General features: G+C 38.5%; 1 protein-coding gene across 1 annotated transcript in view; it reads right to left on the bottom strand.

The window, feature by feature from the left end:
• Nucleotides 1–18,332, bottom strand: part of THSD7A (thrombospondin, type I, domain containing 7A) — a 487,905-nt gene that overhangs the window by 161,864 nt on the left and 307,709 nt on the right. The window contains exons 6-7 of the mRNA XM_010845433.1: nt 12,474–12,629; nt 10,935–11,147 (exon numbers count right to left, since the gene is read on the bottom strand). Of these exons, the coding sequence (XP_010843735.1) occupies nt 10,935–11,147; nt 12,474–12,629 (369 nt within the window). The remainder of the gene's footprint in view (nt 1–10,934; nt 11,148–12,473; nt 12,630–18,332) is intronic.

Below are 18,332 nucleotides of genomic sequence, written 5' to 3'. Positions count from 1 at the left end.
AGTTGGACACGACTGTGTGACTTCACTTTCACTTTTCACTTTCATGCATTAGAGGAGGAAATGGCAACCCACTCCAGTGTTCTTGCCTTGAGAATCCCAGGGACGGGGGAGCCTGGCGGGCTGCAGTCCATGGGGTCGCACAGAGTCGGACACGACTGAATCGACTTAGCAGCAGCTGTCTTTTAAAGGCCCTCTAAAATTCTTAAAGGCAGTTTCCACAGCAGCCTCATATATGGCCCAAAATAAAGAGAGGTTTTTTCCAAAAACAAATTATTCACATTATGGATATGGTTTTGGTACCAGAGAGTGACCTCCAATGAGATTCTTAGAAACTCACGTTTTAACAGGGCTGTATTGATAAAAACACTGTCACCTTGGTCTTCGAGAAATTGAAAAATTTCAAAATGAATAAAAGAATTCCAGGCTCTCTGGTTTACATGAGGAGGAGGCAGACTAAGGAAGTTCCTCAGCTATAAACGTGCATTTCTTACAGAAAAGGCGAGACATCTTATGGAAAATCCAGAAGTTCAGAAGTGAAGAACAAAGAGCCAAGGAGTAAAATGGACTAGGGAACCACTCTCAAGTAACAAAAACTGGCTTAGATCAAGGAATTTTCCCTCCCCTGATATAGTGGAGACAGGCTGGGTTTCAGAACTGGTGTAGACCACGGACTGCCGAACGCTTCCTATTTTTCTCATCTTTGAGTCTATTCTGATTTTCTGCTCCCTGTTACATCATTGTATGTTGTATGTGCGGAGAAGGTATCTTGTCTTTTTCATTCAAATTCCTCTGACTTGAGAGTAGCCACACCTAGAAACCATAAATTTCAATTTCAATCTGCAATCAGGTTCTTTGTGATAAGTAACATAAAATAAGGATTATATGAAGTCATTATCTTAAGGAAAACCATTTTTCACAAATCACTCTGTGGAAAGTATGCACTAGTGTAGAGTAAGACCTTGAAGAAATGTGTATGTCAGGGGAGGGAAGAAAGGGTTTCATTTTGGGGGGGAATTATCTGAATGATTAAACTTTTTATTATATCTACAAATTGAAATATCTTTCAATATGAGGGTTATGTTTTCCATGTTTTGACATCTTAAATAATTCATTCAGATAAACTGAGAGATTCTGTAGGACTGAGTACTTTCTAAATTCACAGAAAAAAGAAAGGAATAATGATATTCAAGTTAGAGACAAAAGCACTTCAACATTTACAATTTTTAAAAATAAACACTCTAATCCTATCATAGGAAATAATTTTGTGTTTGTGGAGGGGGTATTATGTGGAAGATACAAAGCACAATTCTGTTTAAGATGTCAAGTTCTGTAATTTTAATCTGATCAGATGAGACTGTCATTTTATTTTTACAATGCTAGAGACCTGGGTTTGATTCCTGGGTTGGGAAGATCCCCTGGAGAAGGGAATGGCTACTCACTCCAGTATTCTGGCCTGTAGAATTCCATGGACTGTATAGTCCATGGGGTCACAAAGATTTGGACATGACTGAGGGACCTTCACTTCACTTCAATAAGAAGGTTATAAATTTATTTTTATATTTTAAGGTCTATTTTTTCTCCTAAAAAAAAAAGTCTATAATTAAAAAATAGCACTAAATGACTTTGAAATGCATAGGAAAGAATTTGACAAATTGCCTTCAGGGGAAAAATAGCTCATTTAAAAATAAGAGCTCAAAGCATATGTGTAAAAAAGAATACAAATAAAAAAGTGTGTGTGTGAGTGCTTGGTCACTCAGTCATGTCCGACTTTGGTGACCCCATGGAATGCAGCCCGCCAGACTTCTTTGTCCATGGGATTTCCCAGGCAAGAATACTGAAATGGGTTGCCATTTTCCTTCTCCAGGGAATCTTCCCCACCTAGGTACCAAATAGACATCTCCTGTGTCTCCTGCATTGCAGGCAGATTCTTTAAACCCTGAGCCACCCAGGAAGCTAAAAAAAGAGTCCCTGCACCTGAACCGTTATCCCTGAGATACCTCATCTACATTTGAACTAGATGCAGATCATGAGATAGTAAACTTTAAGCCTGATGACGTAACTGCCTGAGGATTTTGATAGTCTCAGGTGAAAAGGGGGCGTACCTTGCATTTTAGAGGAATGAAAACAACTGTGACCAGATGGTGGACGGTGGTAAATTAAATCCTTTGCCACAATTCTTTGTAATGTCTCTCATCAAGTGGTAGAGCTTGTTTCTCTCTTCATTAAATCTGAGTTGTCTTTGGGACTTCTTTTGACCAAAAGAATGTGGCAGAAGTAACATCGGACAAGCTCGAGAGTCTTGTCAGCTTCTGTTTCCGTCCTTTTAAAGCAGTGCCCTACGTCCACCATGTAAGGAAGCTGTTAGCCCAAGTGAGAATGAGAGCCCCTGTCAAGAAGCACCAACACACCTCAGCAGGCAGTTCACATCAGCTGGAAAATATGTGAGGGGCTCCACCTTGCATCTGGCTCCAGGCACAGCCAAACCTCTGCAAGTGAGCACAGTCAAACCCGAACAGGAACTCGGCAGAATCACGAGAAATCCTAATCAGTTTTGTTTCAGCCATTGAGTTTCAAGGTGGTTTACTGCCCGGCAACAGTTACATGACACATGACCTGAGAGGTAGGAAAGAAATCAGAGGGATGGAGACTCAACGAAATCAGGGGAAACAGAGTCAGCTAGAGGAGATTATGAGATAAACAAAGTCACAGAGGCACATAAGAGAGAGAGACAGTGTAAGGGATGAGAATCTGTTAGATTTAATCTGTTAGGAGAATCTGTTAGGTTTAACAGTCAAACTCCAGTTTAAATGATTGAAGGATGTGTCTTCTATCATACTGGCTTTTACTGCCCCAGCTATGAGAAAACTGGCTGCCCTGGGTTATGTTAAGGCACTTGACCACTTAGGATAAAGTGAAAAGCTATTTTCTTTCTCTTGCATTTGCCATTTCAAGTGGTAAATAACACTCAGTGAGAGATTTATATCATCCAGTTAAGTGGTTAGCAAACTACTGTTCACTTAACTTTCATTCGAGGTTTCTGCTATAACTATCCTACTTTAAAGAAGAAACTTCCTTATAAAACTCTGCTCTTCGCTAAGATACTGCTAGGCAATGGAACACTGGCTCAATCCTGATGACTTCCTTACAAATAAAAAAATATTTTTTATTTATATCATATCAAAACATAATATACATATCACACAGGCAGGCATGCTCAGTTGTGTCTGACTCTTGAGACCTGCCAGGCTTCTCCATGGAATTTTCCAGGCAAGAATACTGAAGTGGATTGCCATTTCTTCCTCCAGGGGTCTTCCTGACCGAGGGATACAACCAGTGTCTCCTGCATTGCGGGCAGATTCTTTACCACAGAGCCACAGGGAGATCCATACATTCCACACACACTTACATATACAAATGCACAAAGCTAGATCAGGACATCTGATGCCAGATTTTTTAAGACCAGAATAAAATTGTGATTACTACAAACCAACACTGAAGAATAGCTTGTTGTCTTAAACTTTCTAAAAAGGCTATAATGACTTTCATCTTTACAACAAATTGAATACAGAATCTCAACCGAATTATAGGAAACAAACTCTTACCAACAGTGTTAGATGATCCTAATTGTAAAGTAAGAGAGCTTAGATTTAAGCATAATATCCAACCTAATTATATTCCAAACACATTAAATGACATAGCATTCTACAGGAAGGAAACTCCTTAGTTGATTTATTGCCTAAATTATGGAAAAACAATTCAGTTATAGGACATATTCGTGCATTTAAAAAGATCAGCTTTTCCACATAATGGCTATGTAATTTGTGTTAAGAAGTAGATTCCAGTTCCAAAGAGTGATCACGGGTTTGAAATTGTGTTCTACAGATATTTCAATTGATCTGAACTCAAAGTTTTAGGAGCAAATCATAGGTTAGCTTCCCTTCTAAACTTACACAAATTTTAACTGACGTTTTCATCACTCCTCCTTCTGTATTACGAGGTTCTTGTACATTATTGATAATAATTATGGAAAGATACAGCACAAAGGGTATTATCCTGATGGAAAAAAGCAAAAATATTTAAGAATAGGTTTTTCAATTTCAAGTTCTTGAAAAGATATGTCAACATTTTCAAGTATTGAACAACCTCAATGCTTGCTACTTGGGTGTTTTAAAGTTTCTGAGCCTTCTGAAATTCCACTTTCCATTTAACTTAAAATAGAATTATTTAAATTTCACTGGAGAATTCATGAACAATTATGTCATAATAGCTGGAAGTTTCCTGGACCTACTTTCCTCCTTCCAGATAGCATCTGTGGGCCAGTGGTTGACTGGTTGGAGAGTATAAAACCCCAGCTCCTTTATTTTGAAAACTATAAGCTTTGGGATTTAATTGACACTCCAGAGTGTCTTACCTGCTTAGACTGTGTCTGAAACTTCGGTGTTTCTTTGTGCAGAAAGGAGTTCACTTAGCAGGCCTGAGACTGCTACCCTTAGACACTCTTGATCACTCTGGCCCGTAGCTTGCATCTAGAAACTTGAATATCTGCAGGGCTCTACATTCTCTGGGCTTCCCTGATAGCTCAGTTGGTAAAGAATCTACATTCAATGAGGGAGACCCTGGTTTAATTCCTGGGTGGGGAAGATTCCCTGGAGAAGGGATAGGCTACCCACTCCAGTAGTCTTGGGCTTCCCTTCTGGCTCAGCTGGTAAAGAATCTGCCCACAGTGCGGGAGACCTGGGTTCAATTCCTGGGTTGGGAAGATCCCCTGGAGAAGGGAAAGGCTACCCTCTCCAGTATTCTGGCCTGGAGAATTCCATGGACAGTCCATGGAGTTGCAAAGGGTTGGATACAACTGAGCGACTTTCACTTTCCATGCTCTCCAAATAATTAAAATTTTGCTCACTGTGCATAAAGCATTTTTACAAATAATTGCTGCTTAGACTGAAAGACTGCTTTCCTTGTGGGAGTCTGCAATTTTGGTATGTGCTACTTAGCAGGTCAGGCTTTCCCTAGTGGCTCAGTGATAAAGAATCCACCTGCCAATGCAGGAGATGGGGTTTGATCCCTGGGTCAGGAAGATCCAATGGGAGGAGGAAATGGCAACCCATTCCAGTATTTTTGTCTGGGAAATCACATGGACAGATGAGTCTGGTGTGCTAGACCTTGGGGTAGCAAAGAGTCGGACACAACTGAGCACAGCACACAAACGGAAGGTGACTGCATGGCTGAGTCAATACTAACTGGTGACTCCTGGGCTCAGATGAGCTTTCCTCGTAGACAACACTTCACACATGTCACAATTCACTGATGGAAAATGACGCACATCCTATGTGATTTTGTTGGGAGAGGACTCTCAGATGCTTGTGCCTGGTTTTCTTCAGACTTTGCCCCCACTTTTTTCTTTTGCTGATTTTGCTTTGTGTCCTTTTGATAAAATAAATCATGTACTAAGTTCTATAAGTTCCTCTCCTTAATTAAGGACCTGGGGGTGGTCTTGGGTACCCAAAACACACTCCCCTTTCAATATTTTGCTTCTTCATTCCCCATTTTCTTATTGGCTTTCCCTGAGAGCACATCCTTAATCAACTGTTGGCATCCCAATCCTCAACATGGTCTATGTCTCTAGGGCAGCTCATGAATATTCTCAATCAGACCAAATATTAGTTTCAACTAGAAGCTTTGTAATCTCTATTCCTGGGATGATTTTCTCCTTACCTCTTATACTCTTTTCCAAATACCTCTATCCCCTTCCAAACTGTTGTTCTCTAATAAATATATATTTGGACAAATTAATTCAGCATTTACATGATTTGCAAATTGCATATATATTGTATGTACAGCAAGACTTAAAATAGAACAGCCTTGCCCCATTTCTCCCCATACCGAGTCCTATTTTCCAGACACAAAAATTTTCCATACTTTTTAGGTGTTTATTCCTGATTTACTTCAGGATACCAGGTTTTACATTCCTCTTAATACTGAATACCTGGGAAAAAAGAAGTACAACATGAACTGCTTAGGAAAGAAATAGTATTCAAGTCTCTCCTTCCTTCTACTCATATGCGGACACATATCTTGTTCCATGAGGGAGAGGAAGAAATTGGTGGTAAAAATTAAGAAAGATTAAGAAGTCATATGACAAGCCAGTGCTTGGGATATTAGAGTCATCTTCAACCATCTTTCACAGTTTGTTCTTCTGGAACTTCTGCCGATATACAGAAATGGTTCCCAAAACAGGCAGAAAAATTTACTTTAAAGACCTGCTTCAGTACTACTCTCTTAGTTGTCTTAACCTTATGTCTTCTTCAGCGTTACCCAAATCCAGCCAGTTTGCTTTGGTGCTGGGAGTCTTTGGATAAAAGAGTCAGTTCCTAGGTTCCACCAAAACAATCCTGTTCTCATTTTAGTACAGGGGTTCACAAACTTCATTGTGCATGCATCAGAATTATCCAGAAATCTCCATAAAATGCAGCTTTCTGGAACTTGCCTCCATATATTGTAATTAAGTGAGTCTGTAGATAAGACAGGAATCTGGTTTTATAGCACACTTAAGGAGATTTTGATACTGGGGGATCCAAGATACCCTTTGACAAAGCAGATCTAGCATCTTACAGGGTAATTTGAAAAATACTTGCATATAATGAAAATATACATATGTACATATATCTCATATCTATCTATAGATGACTTAAAACATCTAATGTTATTTATGTGTATGCTCAGTCGCTCAGTCATGTGTGACTCTTAGCGACCCTATGGACTATAGCCTGCCAGGTTCCTTTATCCATGGGATTTTCCAGGCAAGAACACTAGAATGGGTTGCCTTTTCCTAATCAAGGGGATCTTCCCAACTCAGGGACTGAACCTGTGTCTCTTGTGTCTCCTGCACTGGCAGGCAGATTCTTTACCACTGAGCCACCTGGAAAGCCCTAAAATTATGCGTAATTTTTTTTTATTTGTACATGAAAAATCTGTTGGCATTCTTAGAAATCCAGTAGTTTTTAACCACAGTGGCATGACACAATGGTGTGCTACGATCAGGGTTCAGGTGTATGTTAAACATTTGTTGTTAATGACATTTAGAGTAAGTCAGTTACTCTTAACAAATGAATTGCAATAATTTAAGGTTATCTATATAATCATGACATTCCCAGTTAGTTGAATTTTGATACACTTTACCTAATAGAAGAGGAAGGAATTGAGCTTCAATAACAGTATAATACACTTGGAGGTCATGGCTGGATACTGCTCTTACTATTGTACCATTAATGTAAGTAGCTGTGTAATGAGGGATTGTATTGATTTACTTCTATAAAAATATTATTTTAGGGTTTCATAAAAATCTCTGTCAAGTGTGAATATGACTCATGCATGTCAGTGTCACTGGTTAGATGTTAACTTTTACTCATGTGGATAAAAATGAGAAAGGCAGCATAGAAACTCCAGGAAAACAGTAGTTTTGAAATTCACACAGAAAGGTATCAGTATTCAGATTCCTGGAATAGAACACATGATAATGAAATATGGATAGCATCATTTTATATGGATAGTATGATTTTATATCATCTTATATGGAAACAATATTTGATTTATAGTATCCTTACATAATCAGTAAGATTACAGACTATTTTTCACTTTCAGCCTAATAGCCCTGCTTTCCTTCTGTCTCTAAAGAACCAATTGGGGAAACAAAGTACACTTGCCTCATCAATTTACACCTTTAAATAAAACACAGACTGCTGCTGCTGCTAAGTCGCTTCAGTCGTGTCCGACTCTGTGCGACCCCATAGACGGCAGCCCACCAGGCTCCCCTGTCCCTGGGATTCTCCAGGCAAGAACACTGGAGTGGGTTGCCATTTCCTTCTCCAATGCATAAGAGTGAAAAGTGAAAGGGAAGTTGCTCAGTCGTGTCCGACTCTCAGTGACCCCGTGGACTGTAGCCCACCAGGCTCCTCCATCCATGGGATTTTCCAGGCAAGAGTACTGGAGTGGGGTGCCATTGCCTTCTCCAAAAACACAGACAAATCCTGCCAAACCTGGAAGAAGGCAGATTCTGGGTTTGCTCACAGATTCAGCATCCTTGAGGATCCCACTTGCCCGCTGCCCCATCACACCAGACCGTTGGTGCAAAGTTCCTGCCTTTGTGCTCAGAGATCTGGTACTGCTTTTCTGAAGGTCTTTTAATTATGAGTAATATTTTTTTTCTGTTACACATAAAACGTTCCTCTCTTTCTGGAGAGGCTAATTGCCTCCTTGAGTTCTCCTTTGTCTCTCATTTTTGTTACACCCCTCTGTCAGAGAATCTATACAAAACTTCTCTTGGGGGTTCTTCCAACTCTTTCCCAATCCTGCTCCTTAGAAGTCAGCTGGGAAAATGAACAGTAACAGCAAGCAGCAAATCCTAATGATCCCAAAAGCCTGGTAAAGAATAATTTAGAAGAAAAGAGACTTTAGACACTTTGTGATCATTAACAAAGTTGTGAAATTTGTGAGGAAGGTGGGAGAAAAAAGATTTTTTTTTTAATTATTTGTTAGATTCACAGGCTCTAATTCCTCATTTCCCTAGTTGAGCTGTAACTTAATTATAAAACAAAATCTATAGCCACAGACAGGCCTAGAGGTACAGTCTGTACAACTAATCAACTTTAATTCCCTGGGCTCGATTTAATTACAAAATGACATTCAATGCAGCTGCTAAACACTTTACCAGATGACCACATGATAATACTCGTATAGCACTTACAGGTCCCCAGCTTTTGAGCTGATTCTAGCAGTGCAATTATTTTTCAGGTATAGTAAATTTGAACAGCTCTAGGATTTATAATAAAAGATTCTCTTGATTTTATACATCTCTGGAGTTAAGCCAGCTAAAGTATTGAGTTGCCCTACAACTAATATATGTCAGGGAGTAAAACATAATGACAGAGGAGATGTCCTGATAAAGAACAATAATAACAAACTGAATTTCAGTAACACATTTCTTACCTTTTAAAATTCATTGTCTTTGTTTGGTGGACAAAATGAAATCTGCCTTATGTATACTGAGTTATCAACTTGTATTTCAGATTATGACATACATTATTTTTGAATGTAACTAGACATAGCTAACTCATTTGTCTGCTTGTCTCAACGTTCCATAAGAAAATTTGGGAAGTGATTGTCCTACAAAATATTTTTTTACCTGACAAAATTAATCACTAATGTTTTTAAAATAGTCAGCTCCTCTAGTATATTTCAAATGTATTCAATTTGTACAAACATCCAGGAAGACCACTGCGATATGTAAGATCTGATTTTTCATTTTATAACATTTAGCCGGAAGTTCCATGCATAATTAACTTTTCATCTTAGAGCTGTTTTCATCCTAGCCCACACAGATATACTTTTAATAATACTTGGGATCCCAGTTTCTCCCTAGGTCTCTAGGAGGTTAAGAAAAATTATTTAAATTGAGGAAAAGGAATCAAGAAGCAGTATCATTAAGGGAGTTACTAATGATGCTAAAATAAATATGACCCTTACTGCTTTTCCAGCAACTCACATGGTAATGTAGTGTCATTTGATTCAAATTAGGATTTGAAGTGGGTTTATAAACATAGCAGGATGCGTTCCATTTGCGTCCTTTCTCCTAGATGTTAATCCTCTTTTCTTTCCCTTTAGAGTAGAACTGGGTACAAGCTAAAGAGAGGATGTATCATAACTAATTATATCTACAGAGAAAAGAGCAACATTCACTGTCAAGTATCTGGAGCTCTAATCCCCTTCACATTCACCTTCCAGCCTCCAGTGCCGGTTCAGATTTTACCTGATGCGGTCCTGCTCGACCACCTGAGACACCAGACAAAGACAACACTGCACATTTCAAAGTTGAAAGGCTCATTTCTCAGTCCTGGCAGTGCTTGTCAGTCTCTTACCCCAGAGAGTATCCTTCTCTACTGAGCAGTGATTGAGTCACACGAGGAAAAGATTCTGTTTGCTGGAAGGAAATAGGATAGAAGGAATCATGACGGTTACCAGATGTTCCAGTGGCCCTGCGGGGGCACCAGAACGTTTCTGTGCATGCTGTAAACAGCGGCAACTGTCATCCATGGGACCCTGCGGCGTGGTGCTCACGCTGCTCTGATGTGCAGTCACAGGATTCCAGAGTTGGAAGGGACCTTAGAGACAATTTTAGCCAGAGATTTACACTACATCTGGGGGAGTTCTGTGTTTCCTAAGTGTAATTCAGGGATTGCTAAAGAGTCAGGGGGAATCTCCCTGAAACAGCAGCATCACACTTGGAAAGGATGCAAAAATCTTCAGTCAAGGCTGAGAGCAAGGCAATATATTTTATCAAACAAAAATCAGTTGTAAAGTCCTGGGTAATTCCTATGGTTCAAGAAGAGAACTTTGTGGAAAATCCTCACCCAGGGGGGCTCTATGACATTCCTGGAAGGGAGAGTCCCAGGGTTCAGAAGGTTGATTCAGGAGGAACTCTAGGCTGCAACAGGAATCATGGCTTGGTAATCATTACTAAGACACACTAAGGGTGGGAGATGAAGGCTTCTCAAATCAAGTCAACCAAAGCTAACAACTCTTCTTTATTTACATATCACTTTCTATGGCAAATTAAAAAATCTTAGAAAAATGTTACCTCTCATTGTTTTTACACCTTGTCTTGATGATGGCTTCTTATTGCATGTTACTTATTTTAAAAGTGAAAATACCCTGTGATTGTTTAAAGACCCTCCCCACAGCCACCATCAGAAAAAATGAAAGAAAGAGAAGAAAGAGGAAGGAAAGAAGAAAGGATGGAAGGAGCAGCTGTTTCTGTGTTTGTAAACAGAACCAGCTATGCCGCGAGAAGACATGATATTTTAACACAAGGAAAAGTATTTCTCCAGGGCCAAACAAAACAACCATAAAATAAAAGGAGGACAGATAATCTTTCTTACCATCACTGTTGATGCACACAACCTCTTGAACTTGCGTGCCTGGACCGCACTCCTTGCCATTATCTGGTTCACAGTCGCCGAGCCTCACCGCTTTCCAGTCATAGCAGGATGGCTCCTCACAGGGAATGGCTTCCAGTAAGTGAGGGCAGTTCCCAGTGCCTCCAGAGCCTCCAGTGGGCTCATTGGTGATGCGCCGCTTCCTCAGTTTGAAACCTGAATTGTTGGGGAAGGAAAATATCCTTTGTTACCATCATGGGTTGAATATTTCAGAAGGCTGAATGAAACCCTAAATTAAAGCAGGATGAAGGTAAAGGGTAAAATTCATATGTGCTTTATTCACTAGTCCCTCCCCAAACTCTAGTTTAATGGGAGCTCATTAATAATTTATTAGATGAATACATGAATGAACAAATGGCCAAAGAGGGACTTTTAGTGTTAGTTTACTATAGTAAAAATAAAGCAAGAAAAGAGCTGGAGAGAGAGAAAAAGAGAGAGGAGATTTTGCTTTTGGTTAATTTGGAAAGTCTGTAGTTATAAAATGTTCAAAGACAATGAAATCTCCAAAGACACCATAAAATCTCAATCCATTCAGAAATATTCATGATCCCAATAAAAGTGGTATTACTTTGAATTCCTCAACAGGCTTATGTGGTTAAACTTGAAAAGGAACCTCTGAGAAGTTGGATGATCTCAGGAAATTGTCTCTTTGAGCCTTAGTTGATTTTAGACTCCCCAGAAATTTGAATTAGGGATATAATCCATCTGGGTTCTAATGAGGAGTATTCAAAGACCTGCTCTGTGCTTTAATAGCACCTAAGTGTTGCCTTGTCTGACATTGTATGACAAAATTAGTAAGTCTGTCCATTACTAAGTGAACATACTAGAATCACTAGAAAGCTGTCCTTTGACACAAAATAGAAAAGTGTTTTCAATTACTAGATCATGTGAAAAATCACTCTACCGTGCCTACCACATGAGAAACAACTGCATTTATTTTACTTCTTTCAGATATAACATTTGCATCATAAAAGTAATAGTCATTATTTTCTCATCTTAAAATAATAAGGAGTTCTATTTATTAGGTACTAGCTATGGGTCAGGCAATGAAATAAATGCTTTATGTTTTATCTCCTTGGATCTTTAAAGAAAACATGGGTGCCAGATCAGATTACATCACTTTTACAGATGAGGGGATAAAGACTTACATTAATTAACTTATCTAAACAGTAGAGGACAGAACAGGTTTCCCAATTCAGGTCAGTATGACACCATAGCTCATCTTAACCACTGCACCAACTGCCTTAGATGTTCTCCATCTGTTGTCTAAAATAATAAGCATCTCGCCTACATTCTGCAGTTTTTATCTTCTGGTGTCATTACCAGAGTGGGTTTATACTTCTTTTGTAATCAGTACTCTTTAGCCATTCTAGAAAATACTGTCAACAAATGATCACAGGAACACGCAGCAGCATTTGTTAATAATCCATGGTTTGACTCCATTGATGGGAGTTTCAAGCATGCCATTTTAGTATTACATACCTTTTTTGCCTTGCTGGTCATTACAGTTTTCATAAGTACAAGGTCCCCAAGCTGTCCAAGGTGAAACCTCACATTCAATAGGACAGGGAATGTGGCACAGCTGTGTCGTGTTGGGGACAGGGCCAGTGCATGATTTCAAGTCCACTGGTTTTGGGGCTGTTTGGAGACAAAGAGAGATCCCTTAAGCATTAAACATAGTACTGGTCAATAATATGATTCTTCTATGTGTATGAAGAAGGAAAAATGCTTAGAGAAGTGTCACAAAGACATTACTTCAATGCTTCTCAGCTCCATCCTGAGAATAAAAGGAGAAGGAGAAGGGGGAAAAGGAAGCAATGTGGTGTCATCAAAGGAAACTGGGCTAGAAGTCCTAAAACTGTTTAATCTTCAGCTTCACCACTATGCAATTAATAATGCTGAGTCTAATATTCCTAGCCAATAAAACAATACTTATGGCTAATTTTATTTCTAAAATTTTATAGTCAGATTCTAAAAATGTAGAATTTACTTTGGAGGACTGAACAGAGTAGGAGGGGAAATAAATGTCTATGGAAAATCTCCACTGAGTGCCTTGTGGCACAATAGTCTCTGTTTTGGCCCACAGAAAGGTACCTGGTGGATATGATGAAGGACCAAATGGGGCATCTGTATCTCCAACTGCATGACTCACCAGGTACTTTCCAGAACTTTCAAGAGTACAGCACCTGCGTATGTGATCCAAAGCTCAGAACTGCTAAAGGGACTAATTTATAACTGTCCATGTATGTTCATGAGTTGATCAATGAACTGTGGATAAATACTGCTAGCCCATGCTTCTTTCTTCCTTTGATGACTGCAATTTGGCTATTTTGTACAGCACATACATTTGACAGTTAATGTCAGATGGTGTCCATAGTTCTGGTTAAAAATGACTAAGTGAGAAAGATACTTGAAGCTATAAAGACATCAGAAGAGAATCAAGTTTACTACTGTCATAAAAATTTAAAGAAGCAAATGTCTTAGACACACATTTCCTTTAATGACAGCTAGCTTCTGTTATAGTCTGGTACTCTGAAAAGCCCATCCATGTAGCACAAAAAGCCTGACATAATAAGAGATTTAACTCTTAGGTTCTTTATGTAAAAGTGAAGTGCAAATCACTCAGTAGTGTTCGACTCTTTGTGACCCCATGGACAATACAGTCCATGGAATTCTTCAGGCCAGAATACTGGAGTGGGTAGCCTTTCCCTTCTCCAGGGGATCATCCTAACCCATTGAACCCAGGTCCTCCGCATTGCAGGCAAATTCTTTACCAGCTGAACCAGCAGGGAAGCCCACGTTAAGAACTATCAAATTCCAATTACATGGGATTGCATATAGATGTTCATAGAGAAAATAAAATATTTTAAACTATAATATCCCAACTTTTAAATAAAAATATTCAATATATCTACTTGTAGTTTAAATATTAAAGCAAACTTAGGTACTTGCATATCCCTCAACCTTCTACATACAGAAACACACACAATCATAAAGGCTAGTATATTAACTCCTCTTTCTGCCACATTTTTCAGTTCTGAAAAATATTCTACAGAGTTTTCCTCCAAGAAGTACTTATTTCCCTCCCTTCTGAGTCATAGCCCTCCCCTTCTCCCCTCCCATACACAATGAAGTGAAAATAAATGACTGGGCATCCCTAACTTGCTTAACATGAGCACCATGAGCATTCTCACTTAGGTTTATCAGAATTGCTACTAATTTGTATCGTAACATTAGCCAAAGCCAAAAATGATTAACTGGATTGCTTTCCAACAGTGAAAGACCTTGGCACAGTAATGACAGAAAATACAGAAATAAATGCTTCATTTGCCTGAATATAAAAAAAAAATGACACTGATAATATGTATCTCACATAAAATGATTTGTTTTTAATATTCTTACAGGCATAAGAATCTTGGGATGGTTGATTTCATGTGGCAACTTGCCTGGGCTAAGGGAAGGTGAAGCACTGTTTCTGGGTGTGTCTGTGAGGTCACTTCTGGAAGAGACTGGCATTTGAATCAGTAGACTAAAGCAGACTTTCCTCACCACTGTGGGTGGGGCATCATTCAACCCACTGAGGTCTGAATAGAACAAAAAAGTGAAGGAAGGTCCATTTTTCCTCTTCTTCATCTGGGATATCTATCTTCTGCTCTTGGACATCAGAATTCCTGGTTCTGGGAAACCAGAAAGTACACCAGTGGCCTTCTTCCCAGGATTCTGGGAGCCGATTCCTATAATGTACTTATATACAACCTATTGGTTCTGTTTCTCCAGAGAACCTTGACTAACGTAAGTCTATAATACATAGAAAAACTCCTACAACTTCAAGTTAACGTAATTCCTTCATTTGTGGAATCTTTCAGTGAAAGTTTTAGTCCTTCAATCATGTCTGACTCTTTGTGACCCCATGGACTGTAGCCCACCAGGCTCCTCTGTCCATGGGATTCTCCAGGCAAGAGTACTGGAGTTGATGACCGTTTCCTTCTCCAGGGGATCTTCATGACTCAGGGATCAAATCCTGGTCTCCTGCATTGCAGGCAGATTTAAATTAATGCTTATATGTATACTTACTTGAAAAGTCTCTGTGTTTTATTTTCAGTGAACTAAAAGTAACTTTATGGTTCGGTGTTATCATACAGTTTTGGAAATTAGAGTTGGAAAGTACACAATTGTGAGAAGTATTAAAGCCTGAAGAAATTTATTTTATATAGAAAGTTGAAAACTTTAGGAGGAAACAAGGTTTTTTTTTTTTTTTTTTTTTTTTAATTAAGGAAACAGATAAAAACATTAATTCCTGGCCATTTTTCTAAAGTTTAATTTTAACGGTGTATTTTGAGTAAACAAAGAAGAATAATAACTCACAATTCTTTAACTACTAAAAGAAATATGATGAATAAAGGCTTAAGGAAGTATTTCTTGAAGCAAAATATGCTTAACAATCTTCTGCTAAGCTGGCCAACTCAGCACAGAGATAATACAGTTCTTGAAAAACAGTGCCAACTAAAAATTGGCACTTGCCATCTGCCTCTTCAAGGATTAAACACAAGCTGCTGTGACAGCTGACCTTCAACACACTCTGAAAGGGGTTCAGTGTGGAGACCCAGAAGGAGGCACTCTGTGCTCTGGGTAAAACTAACAGGACAGGCTTTCAGATAGATAGCTTCAGAAGATTTTATGAGCCCACTTCTTGCATCTCCTCATATCTAGAAAAACACTAAAATCCTTTAGAGTGACATCTGCTCCTTATGATTAGCAGCAACCTTCTGCAAAAAATGTGTGCCTGATCGCACGTATTTCCTTCATCAAAATTTTATATATATATATATACACACACACACACATACACACACACACACTGACCTTCTCCCCTACCTCTTTGGAGGTTTCTCAGAGGTATCTAAAATGCTGTCTCCTGGGCTATGGTCCTCATTTTGCCCCAAATAAAACTTAATTCACAACTTTCACACTGTGCATTTTTTTCCATTGATAAAAGCCTCAATTTCACAGACAACTTTCTATCTATCTTTCATTAATCAAATAAACACAGTGGAGAATATGTATTTGTGTATGATTCTATTCCTTTGATGATTTTCACTGTAGATTTTCTTATCCGGTATATGCTGTTTTGTTTTGTTTTGTTTTGCATTTTCAGTTTTTTTATTTAAAAAAAGATACTGTAAATAAATGTATTCAGCCAGTTTTACAAATATGAATCACACAATTGTTGATCTAACTGATTGGGTTCTGTCTTACACCTTCCCTGGCATACAAAGAGGTGGCAAATTGGGGCTACCACTTCAAGCCTCATGCCCAATATACAGACTGACCAGTGGAGGTAACCAGGATGAAACCATCAGGGAAAGTAAGAGGAGGTTTGGGTAGTGAGAAACATAGGTTCAGCAGAGTCAACTCTATGCCTTCAAACAGTATATGCTGATTAATGTAAATCACAGGTATGAGCCGAACTCTTCAAAAGCTGTCTTTTTTTATTTTTTGCAATGGCTCAAGATTTATCTGAATTCAGTGTGATTCAATAATGAAGTAAAGAACAGACACAGAAGATCTTATTAGGTTCTAGATTAATCTGTGAGATATAACTCCTACAGTTTTATATTACATAATATAGCATTTATTGCTGATCCCTTATTCTCAAACACTGAGAAATGAATTTTTTAGCATGGCCCAGTCATCATTCTTATATAATTTTATTAGAAATTATTAAGAAACTGTTCTTCCAGTATAAGGTCCAAAGAAGTATACATTAGATTTTTTAAAGTCTTATTGTTGATCTCTTGAAAATAAAGGAGATATTTTATTGTTCTCATATGATTTAAAGGGTTTTTACAATTATGTAAAGTTTAAAAATAAAATAAAATTAAAAAAAATAATTATATGTACTCTGTATGCTTCACAAGGTCATAAAAGAATTTTATTTTCTAGACTTAGCAATTTTTGTAGGTCTGAAACATTTTGAATTTGTATAGAGATTACAATAGACAAAAATTCCTTATAGGAGATAAACTTAATCATTTGTTTCCAGTAATGAGGCCAATATGGTATTGTGAAAATATACTCTTTGTATAATCCCTAAGAATAGTGAATATGTAATTTTTTTCAAATTAAGTGCCTTATTCTGAGATAAGTATAGATTCACATGAAATTGTAATTTCACAGAGATCCTACATATCCTTTACCCAGTTTCTCCCATTAGATCTCACAAAACTATAGTATAATACCACAACCAGAATATTGATATTGATACAGCTAGGGTACATGTACTGGGTCGAATAGTATTTCCCTCTCCACCCTGCCTCAAATTCGTGTCTTCTAGAAGCCCATGGACGGTGGAGCCTGCTAGGCTGCAGTCTGTGGGGTTGCTAAGAGTCAGACACGACTGAGCAACTTCACTTTCATGCATTGGAGAAGGAAATGGCAACCCACTCCAGTGTTCTTGCCTGGAGAATCCCAGGGATGGGGGAGCCCCGGGGGCTGCCGTCTATGGGGTCGCACAGAGTCGGACACGACTGAAGTGACTTAGCAGAAGCTCAGAACATGACCTTATTTGGATATAGGGTCACTGCAATAATTAGCTAATGAGGTCCTACTGGACTCAGGTAAGTCTTAATTAAATCCAATGACTGTTGTCCTTATGAGAAGGCCATGTGACGACACACAGAAAAAAAGGAACTGCCGTAAAGTAGAGAGAGATTAGAGTGATGTAGCTACAAAGACTGCCTACATCCACTTTGTTCTTAATCTTACAGGGAAAGAATTCAGTCTTCCGCCATTAAGTATAACATTAGCTATAGGTTTTGGTACATGATCTTTACCAAGTCGAGGATGTTTCTCTCTAGTCCTATTTTTCTGAGAGTTTTTATGATAAATGGGTGGTAAATTTTGCTCAGTTCTTTTTCCCCACTGACTGATATTATTGTGTGAACTTTTGCTCATTAGGCTGTTAACGTGGTGGATTATATGAACTGATTTTTCCAATACTGAACTGGCCATGTTTCCCTGAGTAAACTGTACTTGGTCCCAGTCTTCAATTCTTGGAATGTATAACTGAATTCTGTTGGCTAATATTTTGCTATGGGATTCTGTATCTGTATTTATGAGGGATTTTGGGCTGCAGCTTCCTTTTGGTCCTACTAGCTTGCTGTTTGTTCCTTCTTTTACTGCTGTCTGGATAGAAGTTTCCTGTTCCATATTCAGTGAGTCAGAGTAGTTTTCTGGTAATTTTCTTTGCTTTGACATCTAATTTGTCTGATAGTAATATACCCCATTCCTGCTTTTCTTTGAATAATATTTTCATGATTTATTGTTTTTCATTATTTACTC

Source organism: Bison bison, unplaced genomic scaffold (genome assembly GCF_000754665.1).
Source record: "Bison bison bison isolate TAMUID 2011002044 unplaced genomic scaffold, Bison_UMD1.0 scf7180017864216, whole genome shotgun sequence".
NCBI classification, from domain to species: Eukaryota; Metazoa; Chordata; class Mammalia; order Artiodactyla; family Bovidae; genus Bison; species Bison bison.
The sequence above is the reverse complement of the archived record's forward strand: the minus strand, read 5'-3'. Positions and strand labels throughout refer to the sequence as shown.